Source organism: Mus caroli, unplaced genomic scaffold, assembly GCF_978045245.1.
Source record: "Mus caroli unplaced genomic scaffold, Mus_caroli_1 scaffold_9, whole genome shotgun sequence".
Taxonomy (NCBI): Eukaryota; Metazoa; Chordata; class Mammalia; order Rodentia; family Muridae; genus Mus; species Mus caroli.
In genome coordinates, this window is record NW_028227264.1 from 28,582,963 (window position 1) to 28,601,660 (window position 18,698).

Consider the following 18,698-nt stretch of genomic DNA (forward strand, 5'->3'; position numbering starts at 1 on the left):
GCCAGGCTCCAGCAAGGTGTGGGTGTGTCGAGTCACCAGTGAATTAGCAGCGGCCAGGTTCCAGACTCTGCGGCTCCCAGCTTCTCAGAAAAGGGCTGCTAGCCCCGCTATCTGGACTGAATGAAATGCAAGGCGTGTGCTCAGACTGTGGGGTGGGGTTGGGGAAGCATGGCCCCAGCTTTCAACCATTCTCATCTTACACCCAGAAACTCAGCTCAAGGGAAAGTGACCTGGGTCTCTTTGCCACCTTTCAGCCTTCCTAACAGAAGTGTCCACATGTAAAAGGAACGGTGTATGGTAGCACAACCAGCCCAGGGAAGACGGAGTTAATGGCTACCTACGAACCATCACAAGGGAGGAGTAGAGTTTTTCCTAACACGCTCTCCCCTTCCACGAGAAGCCACTTCTGGAGAAACCACCCAGGACAGAAGTGGAGGGAACTACACTGTTACAGTGAACATCAAGCCTAGGGGCAGGTGTGGTTGGCCCCCTAGACAACATGCACGCCAGTCAGTAGTTCCATGACTCCCTCTTTGGTGAGGAAGACCACTTCACCAGTGTTCTGAGACCAAACTTCAAAGTGTACTGGGTCCTCCAAGGCCCTCTTGCCCTCAATGATCACAAAGGGGTAGCCAAGCTTGTTGGCATCTTTCAGTCTCTTTCCAATGGTCAGGTGGGTCCTGTCGTCCAGCAGGACCTCCCCTCGGAGCTGAGGCACGGCCTCAATGACGTCATCATATAACTGCTCCACAAGCTCTGTGGCTGCTGTCTCCTTGCTGCCTTTCTTAGGGGGAATGACACAGACTTGGTAAGGGGCAAGGAGGTGGGGCCAGCGGATGCAGTCTTCCTTAGAGAGAACTTCGATGGCCGCAGCCAGGATCCCAGTGACTCCCAGCCCTTAGCACCCCATTTCAGCCAGCAAAGATTCCCCGTGGGCATTGGTAAAGAGGGCATTGAAAATGGTAGAGTACTTGGTACCAAGGTAGAATGTGTGCCCCACCTCAATGCCTTTGGTTTCTGTCAGTGGACCCTGGCAGTCAGGGCAGATTTTTTGTGACAAGTCCAGTATCTCTGTGTTGGCTGAGAAGTGGCAGCTGGGACAGACCACAAGGCGGTCCTCTCCTATGTCCACTGGTAGCTGGAATTCATGGGACATCGTGCCCCCGATGCTGCCCACATCTGCCCTGGCCTTCATACATCACAACCCCAGCCTGTCGAACAGCCTACAGTAAGCATCACACACCAGGCCGTAGGCTTCCTGAGCAGCCTCAGAGGAGGAATCAAAGGTATACATGTCCTTCATATAGAATTCCCGACCACGGAGAAGACCAAACCGGGGCCTGGGCTCATCCCGAAACTTCCTTGTGACCTGGTACAACAACAACGGGAGCTGCTTGTAGGAAAGTTTCTTCTGGGAGGCAACCAGGGCTGTAACCGCTTCCTCATGAGTCGATCCCAAGCAGTACTCTTTGCTGTGCCTGTCTCTCAGTCTCAGCAGCTCCCTGCCCATCAGGGCCCAGCGGCTGGTGGCTCGCCACAGCTCAGCTGGGCTGAGGCTGGGCATGTTGATTTTCTGCCCGCCGATGGCCTGCATCTCCTGATCTATCACCCGCACAAGCTTCTCCAAGGCACGAATTGTATAAGGTATGAGGTGGTAACAGCCAGGGCTGGCTGGAAGAATCAGGCCCACTTGCAGCATCAGCCGCTGGCTCTTACAGGTCAGGTGGCTAGCTCTGCCCTTCAGAGAAAGCACCTGGTCTTCCCGAAGGTTTTGAGGCTGGAACATGCGGGATGATACCAAGTGCTGCCCTCTCCCCGGCGCACAATGGTAATACTTGTGGATGATGTATCTGGAGTGATGGAGGCTGCAGGCAGCCAAGGCAGACAGTGTTCTGCATCTTGTCAGCAGACCTTTCATGACACCTTGGCACCTGAGCCGGGCACTCGTCAGTCACGCGAAGCCAGTCTATTTACATTTCAAATGTTATCCCCTTTCCTGGTTTGCCCTCCGAACCCCTCCTATTCCTTCCCCCCTGTTCGCCAACTCACCCACTCTCAATTCCTGGTCCTGGCATTCTTGTACACTAGCGAATTGAGCTTCTCAGGACCAAGGGCCTCTCCTCCCATCAATGACCAACAAGGCCATCGGTCTCTCCTCTTTGATTGGTAGTTTAGTCCTAGGGAGATCTGGGAGTACTGGTTGGTTCATATTGTTGTGCCTCCTATGGGGCTGAAACCCCTTCAACTCCTTGGGTCCTTTCTCTAGTTTCTCTATTGGGGACCCTGTGCTCAGACCAATGGTTGGCTGACAGCATCCATGTCTGTATTTGTCAGGCACTGGCAAAGACTCTCAGGGAACAGCTATATCAGGCTTCTGTCAGCAAGCACTTGTTGGCATACACAATAGTGTCTGGGTTTGGTGACTGTATATGGAATGGATCCCCAGGTGACCCAGCAATACTACTCCTGGGCATATAACCAGAAGATGCTCCAACATGTAATAAGGACACATGCTCCACTATGTTCATAGCAGCCTTATTTATAATAGCCAGAAGCTGGAAAGAAACCAGATATCCCTCAACAGAGGAATGGACACAGAAAATGTGGTACATTTACACAATGGAGTACTACTCAGCTATTAAAACCAATGAATTTATGAAATTCTTAGGCAAATGGATGGATCTGGAGGATATCATCTTGAGTGAGGTAACCCAATCACAAAAGAAGTGGATATTAGCCCAGAAGCTCAGAATACCCAAGATACAACTCACAGACCATATGAACCTCAAGAATAAGGAAGACCAAAGTGTGGATTCTTTGGTCCTTCTCAGCAGGGGGAACAAAACACCCATGAGAGGAGTTACAGATACAAAGTGTGGAGCAGAAACTGAAGGAAAGGGCATTCAGAAACTGCTTTGTTTTGGGGGAGCTGAAGACAGTCTGTGCATTTGTGAGGTTAGTCCTGCAAATGGAAGGCTGACTCTGTGGGCTTGGTGGAATGTGCAGAATGTGTTTGATCAGTTTCCCCGCTTAGGGTTGAAGACAGGAGCACAGAAAGAATGTGGTCAACATCAGCTGAAAGTAACAGGAAAGTCCTGGGGGATAAATCTTAGCTTGGGCTTAGAGTCTACAGAATATCCATCCCCTTTTAAGTCTTTGAAGTTAAAAAAAAAGACTCCTTGTAATTTTCAGTGTATGAACAGTTCCCAGGATATCCTAGTATATCTGCAAGCACGAGCGAATCTGCTGTTATCCACCTTTCCCCATCACCTCCTAGAAGGAGACACTAGCTCCCAGCGTCATTAGGGAGTTCAGCATGGAAAGGAGGATAACTATGGTCTTAATGGCCTTATTGTATCCCTGACAACCAAGAGATGTTAGGGAAAAAAATGGTTCTGAAAAAAAAATGAAGACCAGACAGCTTCACTTTCCATTGGAAAAATCTTTAGTATGAGACTATTTATAAATTTGATTGCCTTTATTCTTCCTTTCCCAGGAATTCAAGAACTTCACAGGTGTTTCCTTCACAACATTGTCAGGGAATCCTCCATCTTGAAGCCAAGAGAATCTTAGAGTTGTAGCTTTTTAGTCTATGGGTAGATCACCAGCCCAGGGTTACCTAGTGTGTGAGAAGGAAACCTGAGATAAAGCCAAGCCTGACCTAACGTGCTGGAAAATTACTAGAGCCTGTCTTCGTGAGACTTGTGTATAAATGCCAGTTGCTCTTACAGAAACCAAAGGCCAGGGTCATGGCTAGTGCTCTTCTTTCTGGAGAGTGTTTCGGTAGAGACCATTCTCTGTTGAACGTTGGAAGCATGAAGTTTTCACCAATCTCTTACCAGTCTGCTGTTGCATACTAGTCTTTAACTTGTTCTATGGCAGAATCCACTCCCTCCCCAGTGGACTGATCCTGCTTCACACATGGATCAGACTGGGGTTGCTTTCAGTTTCATACGAGATGATATGAATGGTGGAGTGACTAATATGTAGGATTGGACATTACCACATTAGACAGTACAACATAAAGGGTGTCTGTATGGCAAATGTGTATTCAGTGTGCTGTAGGTTTGTCAAGTGAATAAGGACTTGCAGAACAGAATTTTATAAAGGAAGAAACTGAAAATCAGAGCAAACTAACAGGTTTCCTGGCTATTATGATTTATTTAAGTCAAAGTCTTGTGTTGTATCTCTGTGACCCTGACACTCGCTAGTTTTCTCATTTTCTTTTTCTTTTTTCTTTTTAGTAGATATTTTCTTTATTTACATTTCAAATGTTATCTGCTTTCCTGTTTTCTCCTCCCAAAACTCCCTATTCCCTTCCCCCTCCCCCTGCTCACAAACCCACTCACTCCTGCTTCCTGGCCCTGGCATTCCCCTACACTGGGGCATAGAGCCTTCACAGGACCAAGGGCCTCTCCTCCCACTAATGACCAACAAGGCCATCCTCTGCTGCATATGCGGCTGGGGCCATTGGTCCCTCCATGTGTACTCTTTGGCTGCTGGTTTAGTCCCTGAGAGCTCTGGGGTTACTGGTTGGTTCATATTGTTGTTCCTCCTATAGGGCTGAAAACCCCTTCAGGTCTTTGGGTTCTTTCTCTATTTCCTCCATTGGGGACCCTGTGCTCAGACCAATGTTTGGCTGAGAGCATCCACCTCTATTTATCAGGCACTGGCAGAGCCCCTCAGGGGACAGCTTTATCAGGCTTCTGTCAGCAAGAACTTGTTGGCATCCACAAGAGTGTCTGAGTTTGGTGAATGTATATGGGATGGATCCCCGGTGGGGCAGTCTCTGGATGGCCTTTCTTTCACTTTCTGTTCCATACTTTTTATCTGTAACTTCTCCGATGGGTATTTTGTTACCCCTTGTGAGAAGGACTGAAGAATCCACACTTTGCTCTCCCATCTTCTTGAACTTCATGTGGTCTGTGAATAGTATATTCCAAGCTTCTAGGCCAATATCCACTTATCAGTGAATGCATACCATGTGTGTTCTTTTGGGACTAGGTTACTTCACTCAGGATGATATTTTCTAGTTCCATCCATTTGCCTAAGAATTTCATAAATTCATTGTTTTTAATAGCAGAGTAGAACTCCATTGTATAAATGTACCACATTTTCTGTATCTATTCTTTTGTTGAGGGACATCTGGGTTCTTTCCAGCTTCTAGCTATTACAAATAAGGCTGCTATGAATATTGTGGAGCATGTATCCTTATTACATTTTGGAGCATCTTCTGGGTATATGCCCAGGAGTGGTATTGCTGGATCCTCTGGTAGTACAATTTTCTGAGGAACTGCCAGACTGATTTCCAGAGTGTTTTTACCAGCTTGCAATCCCACCAACAATGGAGGAGTGTTCCTCTTTCTCCACATCCTCGCCAGCATCTGCTGTCACCTGAGTATTTGATCTTAGTCATTCTGACTGCTGTAATGTGGAATCTCAGGGTTGTCTTGATTTGCATTTCCCTGATGACTAAGAATGCTGAACATTTCCTTAGGTGCTTGTCAGCCTTCGATATTCCTCAGTTGAGAATTTTTTTTTCGTACTGTACCCCACTTTTAATAAGGTTATTTGGTTCTCTGGAATATAACTTCTTGAGTTCTTTGTATATATTGAATATTAACCCTCTTTCCGATGTGGGGTTGGTAAAGATCTTTTCCCAGTCTGTTGGTTGCCTTTTTATCCTATTGACAGTTTCCTTTCACTTACAGAAATTTTGTAATTTTATGATGTCCTGTTTGTCAATTCTTGATCTTAGAGCATAGGCTAATGGTGTTCTGTTCAGGAATTTTCCCTTGTGCCCATGTCCTTGAGGCTCTTCCCCACTTTCTTTTCTAATAGTTTCAGTGTATCTGGTTGTATGTGGAGGTCCTTGATCCACTTGGACTTGAGCTTTGTACAAGGAAATAAGAATGGATCGATTTGCATTCTTCTATGTACTAACTGCCAGGTGAGTCAGCACCTTTTGTTGAAAATGCTGTCTTTTCTATGCCGGGGTCTGGCAAACACAGAAGTGGATGCTCACAGTCAGCTAGTGGATGGATCACAGGGCCCCCAATGGAGAGCTGGAGAAAGTACCCAAGGAGCTGAAGGGATCCGCAACCCTATGGGTGGAACAACATTATGAACTAACCAATACCTCGGAGCTCTTGACTCTAGCTGCATATGTATCAAAAGATGGCGTAGTCGGCCATCACTGGAAAGAGAGGCCCATTGGACATGCAAACTTTATATGCCCCAGTACAGGTGAACTCCAGGGCCAAAAAACTGGGAATGGGTGGGTAGGGAAGTGGGGGGGGGAGGGTATGGGGGACTTTTGGGATAGCATTGGAAATGTAATTGAGGAAAAGATGTAATAAAAAATATTAAAAAAAAAAGAAAATGCTGTCTTTTTTTCACTGGATGGTTTTAGTTCCTTTGTCAAAGATCAAGTGACTATAGGTGCGTGGGCTCATTTCTGGGTCTTCAATTCTATTCCACTGATCTACCTGACTGTACCAATCACTGTATCAATACCATGCAGTTTTTATCCCAATTGTTCTGTAGTACCTCTTGAGGTCAGGCATGGTGTTTCCACCAGAGGTTCTTTTATTATTGAGAATATTTTTTGCTATTCTAGTTTTTTTTTTTGTTATTCTAGATGAATTTGCAAATTGCCCTTTCTAACTCAGTGAAGAATTGAGTTGGAATTTTGATGGGGATTGCATTGAATCTGTAGATTGCTTTTGACAAGATGATCATTTTTACTACATTAATCCTGCCAATCCATGAGCATGGGAGATCTTTCCATCTTCTGAGATCTTGGATTTTTTCTTCAGAGACTTGAAGTTCTTACCATACAGATCTTTTACTTATTTAGTTAGAGTCTCACCAAAGTATTTTATATTATTTGTGACTATTGTGAAAGGTGTTGTTTCCCTAATTTCTTTCTCAGTCTGTTTATTCTCTGTGTAGAGAAAGGCCACTGACTTGTTTGAGCTAATTTTATGTCCAGCTACTTCATTAAAGCTGTTTATCAGGTTTAGGAGTTCTCTGGTGGAATTTTTGGGGTCACTTCAATATATTATCACATCATCTACAAAGAGTGATATCTTGACTTCCTTCTTTCAAATATGTATCCCTTTGACCTTCTTTTGTTTTCTAAATGCTCTGGCTAGGACTTCAAGTACTATATTGAATAGGTAGGAAGAGAATGGGCAGTCTTGTCTAGCCCCTAATTTTAGTGGGGTTGTTTCAACTTTCTCCCCATTTAGTTTGATGTTGGCTACTCATTTGCTGTATATTCCTTTTACTATGTTTAGGTATGGGTCTTAAATTCCTGATCTTTCCAAGACTTTTATCATGAAGGGGTTTTGGACCTTGTGGATTGCTTTCTCAGCATCTAATGAAATGATCGTATGTTTTTTTTTTTTTTTTTAGTTTGTTTATATAGTGAATTATATTGATTGATTTCTGTATATTGAACCATCCCTGCATCCCTGGGATGAAGTCTTACTTGATCATTATGGATGATCATTTTCGATGTGTTCTTGGATTCGGTTTGCAAGAATTGTATTGAGTATTTTTGTATAAGAGACAATGGTCTGAAGTTTTCTTTCTTTGTTGGGACTTTGTGTGGTTTAGGTTTCAGAGTAATTGTGGATTCATAGAATGAGTTGGGTAGAATTCCTTCTGTTTCTATTTTGTGGAGTAGTTTGAACAGTATGGGTATTAGGTCTTTTTTGAAGATCTGATAGAATTGTGTACTAAACCCATCTGATGCTGGCACTTTTTTGGTTGAGAGATTATTAATGACTGTTTCTATATCTTTAGGGGATATGGGACTGTTTAGATCATTTATCTGATCCTGATTTAACTTTGTTACCTGGTATCTGTCTAGAAAAGTGTCCATTTCATCCAGATTTTCCAGTTATGTTGAGTATAGGCTTTTGTAGTAGGATCTGATGATTTTTTTAGATTCCCTTGATATCTTTTGATTTATTTTCCTTTTTCATTTCTGATTTTCTTAATTTAGGTACTGTCTCTGTGCCCTATGGTTAGTCTGGCTAAGGGTTTTTATATCTTGATTTTCTCAAAGAACCAGATCCTGGTTTGGTTGATTATTTGTATAGTTCTTTTTGTTTCTACTTGGTTGATTTCAGTCCTGTGTTTGATTACTTCCTGTTGTCTACTCCTCGTAGGTGTATTTGCTTCTTTTTGTTTCAGAGCTTTCAGGTGTTCTGTCAAGCTGCTAGTGTATGCTCTCTCCAATTTCTTTTTGGAGGCACTCAGAGCTATGAGTTTTCCTCTTAGCACTTCTTTCATTGTGTCCCATACGTTTGAGTATGTTGTGTCTTCATTTTTACTGAATTCTAAAAAGTCTTTAGTCTTTAATTTCTTTTTTCTTTCCTTAACAAAGTTATCACTGAGTAGAGCATTGTTCAGCTTCTGTGTGTATATGGTCTTTTTGTTGTTTTACTTGCTATTGACGACCAGCCTTAATTTGTTTTGATATGATAGGAGGCATGAGATTACTTCAATCTTCTTATTTCTGTTATGACTGATTATATGGTCAAGTTTGGAGAATGTAACATGAGATACTGAGTAGAAGGTATATTCTTTTGATTTAGGATGAAATGTTTTATAGATATCTTTTAAATCCATTTGGTCAAAAATTTCTGTTAGTTTGACTGTGTCTCTGTTTAGTTTGTGTTTTGCTGGTCTGTCTATTGATGAGAGTGGGGTGTTGAAGTTCCCCACATTTATTGTGTGAGGTGTAATGTGGGCTTTTAGCTTTAGTAAAGTTTCTTTTATGCATGTGGGTATGGTTGCATTTGGAGCATAGATGTTCAGAATTGAGGGCTCTTCTTGGTAGATTTTTCCTTTGGTGTGTATGAAGTGTCCTTCTTTATCTTTTTTGATGACTTTTGGTTGATAGTTGACTTTATCCAATATTAAAATGGCTACTCCAGCTTGTTTCTTGGGACCATTTGCTTGGAAAATTGTGTTCCCACTCTTAACTCTGAGGTAGTGTCTGTCTTTGACACTGAGGTGCATTTCCTGTATGCAGCAAAATGCTGGGTCCTATTTACGTATCCAGTCTGTTATTCTGTCTTTTTATTGGGAATTGAGTTCATTGATGTTAAGAGATATTTAGGAACAGTGATTGTTCCTCCCTGTTATTATTGATGTTGTTTTTATGTTTGTGTGGTTATCTTCTTTTGGGTTTGTTGAAAGAAGATTACTTTCTTGCTTTTTCTAGGGTGTAGTTTCCCTCCTTCTGTTGGCATTTTCCCATCTATTATCGTTTGTAGGGCTGGATTTGTGGATTTGTGTAAATTTGGTTTTGTCATGGAATATCTTGGTTTTTCCATCTATGGTAATTGAGAATTTTGCTGGGTATAGGTGCCTTGGTTCGAATTTGTGTTCTCTTAGGGTCTGTATGAGATCTGCCCAGGATCTCCTAGCTTTCATAGACTCTGGTGAGAGGTCTGGTGTAATTCTGGTAAGTCTGTCTTTATATGTTACTTGACCTTTTTCCCTTATTGCTTTTAATATTCTTTCTTTGTTTAGTGCATTTGGTGTTTTGATTGTTATGTGAGAGGAGGAATTTTTTTTTTTTGGTCTAATATTTGGAGTTCTGTAGGCTTCTTGTATGTTCATAGGCATCTCTTTCTTTTGGTTAGGAAAGTTTTCTTCTATAATTTTGTTGAAGATATTTACTGTCCATTTAAATTGGGAATCTTCACTCTCTTCTATGCCTATTACCCTTAGGTTTGGTCATATATCTACGTCTCCTGGTCTCTTTCTTATGTTTTCTAGCTCCAGTGTTTCCTTTTTGATTTCTTTATTGTTTCTATTTCCATTTCTAGATCCTGGATGGTTTTGTTCAATTTCTTCACCTGTTTGGTTGTGTTTTCCTGTAATTCTTTAAGGAATTTTTTTTTTTGTGTGTGTGTGTGTGTTTCCTCTTTAAGGTCTTCTACCTGTTTACCTGTGTTCTCTTGTATTTTTTAAAGAGAATTCCTTTATCATCATTATGAAATGTGATTTTCAGTCAGAGTCTTGCTTTTCTGATGTGTTGGGGAAACCAAGATTCACTGTGGTTGGTGAACTGGGTTCTGAAGATGCCTAGTAGTCTTGAGTTAGTGTTTCATATGTTTTTGTGCTTGCCTTTTGTCATCTGGTTATCTCTGGTGTTAGCTTGTCTTGCTCTCTCTTACTTTGGCTTGTCCCTCCTGCAAGCCTGTGTGTCAGTACTCTTGAGAAACCAGTTATCTCTGGGAGGAATTTGGTTATGGAGAGCTGTGGTCAGCTCTGGGGTGCAGACAGAAATAAGAAAGATCCTGTCTCCAACTGATCCTTGGTTCCTGTTTCCTGATGGCTCTGGGAGGGTCCCTCTTGGGCCAGGAATTTGAGGAGAAGTGATGGTCTTACCTGTGCTCACAGGTTTGTAGACACTCCTGAAAGACCAGATCTCTTCTCCTGGCGTTATTTGGTAGTCTGTGGCACAGGATCAGTTCTGGTCATAGACGGAGACCAGAAGACTCCTGTTCCAGGCAACCCCTTGGTTCCTGTGTCCTGAAGGTTCTGAGCAGTTTCCTTTGAGCAGCAGTGATGGTTCTACCTGCACTCACAGGCCTGTCTGCACTTCTTGGAGGCTCGCTCTTTCATGGCACTATTTGGTTCATGGAGCCTGTGGCAGAGGATCTTCTACAAGCAGAGATGGAAACCTGAAGGCTCCTGTTCCAGGCTGCCCCTCATTTCCTGTATATTTTGTTTTTCTTAATCAAATATTAATTAATGTATTTATTCTTTGAGAACATTATGTAATATATTTTAACTATGTTCTTGTCCTTCTACCAACTCCTCCCAAAACTTTCCATACCTATAACTGACCCAACATCATGTGTTTTTCTTCTCAAAAAAAAAAATCAAGTCTCTCTCTCTCTCTCTCTCTCTCTCTCTCTCTCTCTCTCTCTCTCTCTCTTTCTCATCTAGTGTGTAATGGCTAACAACTTCTGGGCTTGGGGCTTGCTCTGGATTATGGCTGACGTACTACATGCCACTCTACTAAAGAAGAATGACCACCTTTGCAATCAAATCTCAATAGGTTTTCAGCTCGGGTGTGACTTCATGCTACCCTCCCTCCTTCACACTGATATTATGCCTTGCTTGTGTAGGTCTCCCGTTCTCCACAATCTCTGATTTCATGTGTGCACCTACCGTGTTGTGTCTGGAAATCACTGTATCCTTGATATCATTTCCCACCTATGCCTCTTACATTCATTCTGCCCCCCTTTCCACAATAGTCTTTGAGTCTTGATGGGAGGGGTGTGATATAGCTGCCCCTAATAATCAACTTCTTTCAGCAAGGCCACAGCTCCTGAAACACATAAATATTGCCACCTACTGGGGACTAAGTAGTCAAATATCTGAACCTATGAGGGGCATTCTCATTCAAACCTCCGCAGCTCGGTAAGCTGCCTGGTTGGTGGCTCAGTGTCTGGGAGCTGTCAGGGGTCTGGGTTAGTTGAGACTGCTGGTCATCCTATGGGGACACCCTCCTCCTCAGCTTCTTCCAGCCTTCCCCTAATTCATCCACAGGGCGCTCAGGCTTCTGTCCATTGGTTAAGTGTATTTGCATCTAACTCTTCCAGCTTCTTGTTGGGCCTCTCAGAGGGCAGGTATGCTAGGCTCCTGTCTATAAGCACACCATAGCATCAGTAATAGTGTCAGGCCTTGAAGTCTCCCCTTGAGATGGATCCCAATTTGGGTCTGTCACTGGATCTCCTTTTCCCCAGTCTCTTCTCCATTTTTGTTCCTGCAGCTCTTTTAGACAGGAGCAGTTCTGGGTCAGAAATTTTGACTGTGGGTTGGTAAAACCATCCCTCCTCTTGAGGCCTTGCTTATCTATTGGTGGTGGATTCTTTGAGTTCCCACTCCCCACTGTTGGGCATTTTTAGAATTGAAAATTGCTATTATAGGGTATTTTTGAAGATAGAAATTATTTGAAAATTTTCTTCCAGTTTTTTTCTAGTTAAAAATAATTATGGGCACAAAATCCATTCAACTATAAAATATTGGTTATCTAAAAGTATTACTATAACAAAAGAAATGATGAGCAGAAATTGAAAATAAAAAATTTGTGAATGCAATAATTTAAGATTAATCAGAGTCAGGACCATATGATATTTAACTTTCAATGTTTCATAAATTACCTAGGGAGGGTTTGGAGAGGCATCAAGAAAGTGTTCCATGCTCATTTTTGCCCAAACTAGAAGCCAAATAAAATGGAAATGTTCAAGAATATATCTTTTCAAATAGCTTTATTCTAAGTTCAGCACAGCCAGGTTCACTGATATAAATTCATCAATTCATAATATTTTAAGTATGACTCCTGTTCATGGAGAGACATTTTAACATGTGTTAAGGGTAATTGCTTGGTTTTCTCATAACTCTCCTTAAAGCAGATGTCTTTTTGTTACTTGAGAATATCATGTGGTGCTGGAAAATATGCATAATAAGGCAAATAAAGAAACAGAAACCTATTAAGTCTAATTAAAGAGGTGCTACAAGGTGTGTGCAATGTAGTAAGGATTAGTTGAGTCATACTAGTATAGTTAGGTACTAACATTGGCTTGACATAAAAACAAATCTCGTATTTCTAGATATCCTAAGAAATAAGAGGAGAGGGAAGAGAAAGACAAAGGTAAACTTAGCTCAGGTCTGGGGATAAGACACAAAGAAGCTAGAAACTATGGGGTTTCTTTGTGAAATATGTGAAGGAAAATATGGAATAAGCCATTTATCACCATGTCAACACCATTCTAAGTGACTTTTTGGAAGGAATTAACCATGAAGTGAATTCACTGGGATAAATCCTGTTTTGTGTAGCAAGAACAGAAAAACATAAGCATAATGGTGCTTTGTGAAAGGGAAGCATGCCATAGTGAGACTCATAAAACTTCTGTTTTCTAAACATTTCTAAGCATGAAGTGAAACTACTGACATTCTGTTTGCTAATCCAGAGTATACCAGCTCAGCCTGTGACATGTGAAACATGATTATCACATGATTATCTATGTCCCTTTCTGCCAAGGTTAGAAGTCAGGGTCAGTCCATTATGCTGGCCTTCATTGTATCTTGATAGTCTGTGTTGGGCTACAACACTTAGCAACTGTGGTAGAGGCGTCTAGATGGTCACTATCTACTACTTGTTAATTGATAGAGACACTTGGGCCCTCAGGAACATAGAAGTAGTGCTGGTGATCCTATCATCACAGCTATAAGGCATAACCACAGTTTCCATGGAAACCAATGAGACCAGAATCTAGAGACAATAGCCCCAATGGTGAAATGGGAGACAGCACCATGCTCTAGATTTAACCCAGACTACCCCTTTTCTGGTCAAAAGATTCTACCTGTCAGTTGACATTGCTTTTGACAAGTAAGTTTATGTTCACTGCATGACCCACTTGTTTCTTGACCAAATTCAAGTCAGTTTTGAAACTCTCTCAGTGGAAACAATTTTGCACATAGACTTGACTATGTCCTACTGCATGTGTCTGAGCCAGACATGCAGCCTACACTTATAGGTAAAGATAAGTTATGGTTCCATTCCACAGAAAGTCAGATTCTTGGAGGGTTAAGTAATAAACAACTTGAGAAAAGAAAGCAAATGTAAAGAAAAGAGTAAACACTTGAATTGTTTCTGACGAGGAGAACCACCAACTGTCTTAGACACCATCACATCATCTTGGTTAAGTTTTTCTTATAAGATTTCATGCAAAGGTACCAGAAGCCAGAAACAAGGTCTTTAGTTCCCTGTTGTCTGTACTGCTGAGTGATATGTTTAATATTACAAATGTCTATGCCATGGGTATTTCCTCTGCTTTTAGAAAACTGAGATGTTAGAGGTTTTGTTCCCAGGAAATGGACTCTAAGCCTCTTGAGATTTGTGTGTGTGCTGGGAAGTACTCTTGCAAAACCTTTGAGAGTTTTCAAAAGTCCCCCCCCCTGAAAAAAAAAAACACCCCAAAACCAAAAACCTGGAAATTGCAGAGAAGCAATGACTTACAGTATTTTGAAGAGTCTGGATATTTTCTCTGGGAGTTCTAGAGGCCAGATAGACTTGGTGGGAGCTGTTTCAGATTGGGTGAGGATGTCAATTCTAAAAACAACAACAACAGCAACCAAACAATTATCTGTGTATAAAGAAATGATTATTTTTTTCTTTTATCACTGTTGGACAGAAAAGGCAACAGTCTCAGGGAAGTGAGGTCACTATCTAAAGTCAGATAGCTTCTAAGTAGACCAGCTGGGGCAGTTCTCTCTGTGTCCTGACTCCAGACTACAGTCTTGTACCACCCCAGGATGAAGAGTACAGTCTTTTATCTCCCACTGAATACTGACCTAATGGGCAAAATAAATATGCCCACACAATACTTTGAAATAGATATGTGAATATTTTTTGATTGTGAAAAAATAAATATGGCAGTAGCTATCCAATTTAAAATATTTATTTAATTTTTTACTAAAAAATGTTTAAATACCCCTTTTTGGCATTGAAATTCCCTGCTTTGTATAATTTCATTATAATCTTAGATGAAGATTTTTCTTGGATGTTATGTTAGTTGACATTTTCTTAAACAAAAACCACAGAACCATCACATTGTATTCAATACTTTCTCTTGGAGTAACACCCGAGGAAATAATAAACAATGTAACTTGTGTAACTTGCAGTGTTCTCCACTTAATCCACACTAGAGATCTGTGGCCAGAGCATAAATGTTGAATCTGTGAATCTGGTGGTTTATGAAGATTTGCTTTAAGTTAGAGTTGGTGGTCCAGACCCCCTGCATTATCTAGATCTGCATTTCCTGGGTCCTCTCTATAGGCTGCATCCCACCCAGACTCTGCCTCTGACAGTGTTTTGTTCTTCATAAGTCAGCAAAGGAACCAATTTCAGTGTGTGTTCAGTGTGACAGGAACAGCAGAAACCACTGCAAAAAGGAATTGGAACTCTTAGCTCCCATGAGCACCTAAGAAAAATAACTACTTTTGGGGGGGGGATTAAGGGTTTTCATAGAAGGTATTATCTGTTTTCTTTGGGTGTATTCTGTTAGTAGTTAATGTGATGTGGGCTTGGGTACCACAATAGAAGCAGTACCAGAAAGTATTGATCCTTCAACTTGCGCAAAGTATTAAACAAACATGAGTTTATATCTTAATGCTCCCATAAGTCATCTTTTTTGTTTCAGTTATTGGAAGATTTCTTGATTATTATTATTTGAAGTTGGTCCAACTCAAACAAAACTTGGGTCAACGATTTCACTTTTAGTGGCAAAAAATAAACTACACAAAAGGTCTGTGTATATTTTTCTTAACTTTCCTTTCCTTTTTGGTCACTCAGCCAGAGTTGAGGTGGTGAGGTATTGGAAAATATTCTCTACATATGAGTATATGGACTGGAGAGGGAAAAAAGGGAGGGAGGGGGGGAAGGAGAAGGGGCCAAGAGCAAGTGCTTGCTATATTTGAATATGTTGAAAACTATAAGCAAAGATTGTTAAATAACCCAAGATGGTTGAGAAAAAGGTTTGGCTTAGGCTGTCTGTAGTTGTTATTTCAATGATGTAAGTCTCACACACTGACTGTTGGGGTATGATTTTTGAGACATTAGTCAGATGGTGGTGGTATCTCTATGGCAGAAGAATCCATATCCTCAAGCAGTTTTCTCACAGAGCACTAAAGGATGCGGCTCTTTTCTGGTCTGCCTGTTTTCTGGTATTGTTAAGAAGGTGCCATGTCTGTTGGGAATAATATCCAAGGATATGTTGGTGCCAATATTGAAGATAGAACTTGTTAGAACAGAAGGACAGAATAGGAAATAGTGACTGACATTTTCTTGTATAGTAATTTAAGGTTACCATGAAAGCTTTTCTATTGCTGTTATTAAACACTGTGACCAAGAGAAACTTGGGAAGAAAGGGTTCATTTTATGTTACAATTTGTAGTCTATCATTAAAGGAACTCAAGGCAAAAAACCCAGAGGTAGGAACAGTGTGAAAAGCCATGGAGGAACACTACTTACTGGCTTGGTTAGCGGCTTTCTTATAGCATTCAGGACCACATTCCCAGGAGTGGCACTCATCACAGAGGTGGTCCATTCCACATTAATCATCAATTAAGAAAATGTCTCACAGGCTTGCCCACAGTCAGTCTAAAAAAGGCATTTTCTCAATAATGTTTTCCTCTTCTCAAATGATCATAGCTTGTTTCAAGGTGAGAAAAATTAGTCAGCACATTGATTTTAGTAGAGTTTAAGATAAAAAAAAATTTACAGGGCTTTTCCATACCTAAGAACAGAGAATATTGAGTTTAATAAATAATTGGTTTACTGAAATACCAGCATTAGAAGTTGACCTCTTGACAATAATAATCCTTGTCATGAGAATTATCATGTCTTAAGTCCTGAAGATATTCAGAAATGGACCAATCAATCATTTTTCATGTTAAAAAAATTAAGAAAAAAGCCACACATACTTGTCTGAAGAATAATTAGTCTGAATTTACCCAAGTAGACAAGCATACAGGTGAATAGCTACTGCAGGAATTATTTTCAAATTTGTTCATATATTAAAGAAAGGAACAAACAAAACATTGAAAATCAGAAATTTGTTAAATAAATTATAGAACAAACATATAATATAGTTATACTTAATATTAAGGTGGGATGAAAATATGTGTATTTATGTGACTCATGTATGCAAATATATGACTTTGAAACATTCAAACCCACAGAAAAGTTGAAAAATGGGTGCAAAAACACCTTCTGATAATCTCTTCCTCCGTGTGTGTGTGTGTGTGTGTGTGTGTGTGTGTGTGAGAGAGAGAGAGAGAGAGAGAGAGAGAGAGAGAGAGAGAGAATGAGCATAAGTGTATGAGAGAATGTGTATGAATGTACATGTGTGTTTGTTGTGTGCAGTATGTGTGTGTGTGTGTTTCCTCTTCCAAGAACAGGATTATTTCTTTTTCAGAAACCTGTTAACACCTTAGGAAAATATGAATTTTATAACATGATTTGTAAGTATATTTATCTTGTTTAATATTATATTCCATAGCATTTTTTTCTTTTCTGGTACAAGTTCCAATGAACTTTTGTTTTTGGCATTGATATATGACCAGTTTTCAGGAGCCTCTGAATACTGTCCCTTTTATTCTTAGGGAAAATCTTGGACAGACATCCTGCAGAATGTCCTGTTGTGTTAATTTTTCATTGTAAAAAAATCCTTGAGAAAGCAGCTTATGGAGGGAAGATTTATTTGGCTCCTTGTTCCAGGGATTGAAGGGAGTTTCCACACAGAATATTGAATGACAGAAGCCCTAGTGGAGAACAGAGATACTTGCCTCAGACAACCAGGAGTCAGAGAGAAACAGAGATAGAGGGAGCAACAAATGAGATAGAGCTCCTGAAAATATACCTCCAGTGATCATGCCTTTCCTCCAACTAGAATTTCCCTTTAAGGTTTCTATCACTTATTAGTAGACCAACAAATTACAAATCCATCAAGTAATTAATACACTGCTTGGGTCAGGACTCCCTACCTCTTTCTCCACCCCAGTCTAATTACATCTCAGTGATTAGGTTAGCCATATGGTCGACCAAGCTTCAACACATAGGCCTTAGAGACTATTTCATAAACAAGTCACACATTACCATTTTGAATTGTTTCTTCATAATTGGATGTATATTGAAGATTTCAGACAAGAGCACCTTATATATGAGGTAAATACCTTTCAGTGCACGCCACCAGGACACATATAGGTCTAACCTATTCAGTTTTTGGCAGACATAGACTTGAGTGGTTTCAAGGTGTGAGGAATACCAAAAGTTTTAAGCACCATTTTGTTCCTACTAATTAATAAGGACGGTATTTCAAGCTATAGATGTACCTTTAATCTTTACTAAGTATAAAGGGTTACTGTGGAGATCTCAATTGTATTTTTAAAATTGTCTACATACACAGGGCAAAAGCTTGGAAATATCTGTCTTAAGGCATTCATGATAGTTATGTTGAAATTGTATGAGTATAGATGGATTTATTGTTCTCTATTTTATTTGTTTTCTGTAGTATTTTATGGCAATAAACATATAGATTGTATACTTTGAAAAGATAATAAAATGGGTTAGAGGTAGGTGATAGTTTGCAGCCTGAATTTCTTTTACTCTCTCTCTTTGCCTTTTTTCCACCTTTCCTTGTTCTCCCCCTTTCTTCCTTCTTCCCACCTTCCCATGTTTGTTTGTTTGTTTTCTTAAATTTATTTTTGAGGTAGGATATCCCAATACGGTGCATGTTGGTCTAGAACTTGTGATTTTCCCCCCTCATTCAGCTTCCTGAATATTGTGATTACAAGTGGATACCCACTGTCCATTGAGCATGGCTCAATCTGACTATTGTATACAGGAGGACACCCAGTGCCTGAGCATGGCTCAATCTGACTTTTGTATACAGGTGAATACAGAACACGTGTTTTCCTTTGCAGCCTCTGTCCTTGTTCTGATGACACTGGTATTTAATATATTGTGTGCTCATTTGGAACCACTTTAAAGAATAATACCAGCTTCTACTTTTTATATATCCCTAGGAAGGAACAGTTAAATTAATTCAAAAGTGGAATTCCTTGTTTTATTTCCACAGAATTTTAAAACATATGTT

The 18,698-nt window shown here is 40.6% G+C and overlaps 1 protein-coding gene across 1 annotated transcript; it reads right to left on the reverse strand.

The window, feature by feature from the left end:
* Nucleotides 1-490: 490 nt before the first annotated feature.
* On the reverse strand, nt 491-1,924 carry LOC110304089 (putative proline--tRNA ligase, mitochondrial). The gene is given in 1 exon segment (XM_021175342.3): nt 491-1,924. A coding segment is annotated over 1 exon segment (1,428 nt). The 5' UTR covers nt 1,919-1,924.
* Between the last annotated feature and the right edge of the window lie 16,774 nt (nt 1,925-18,698).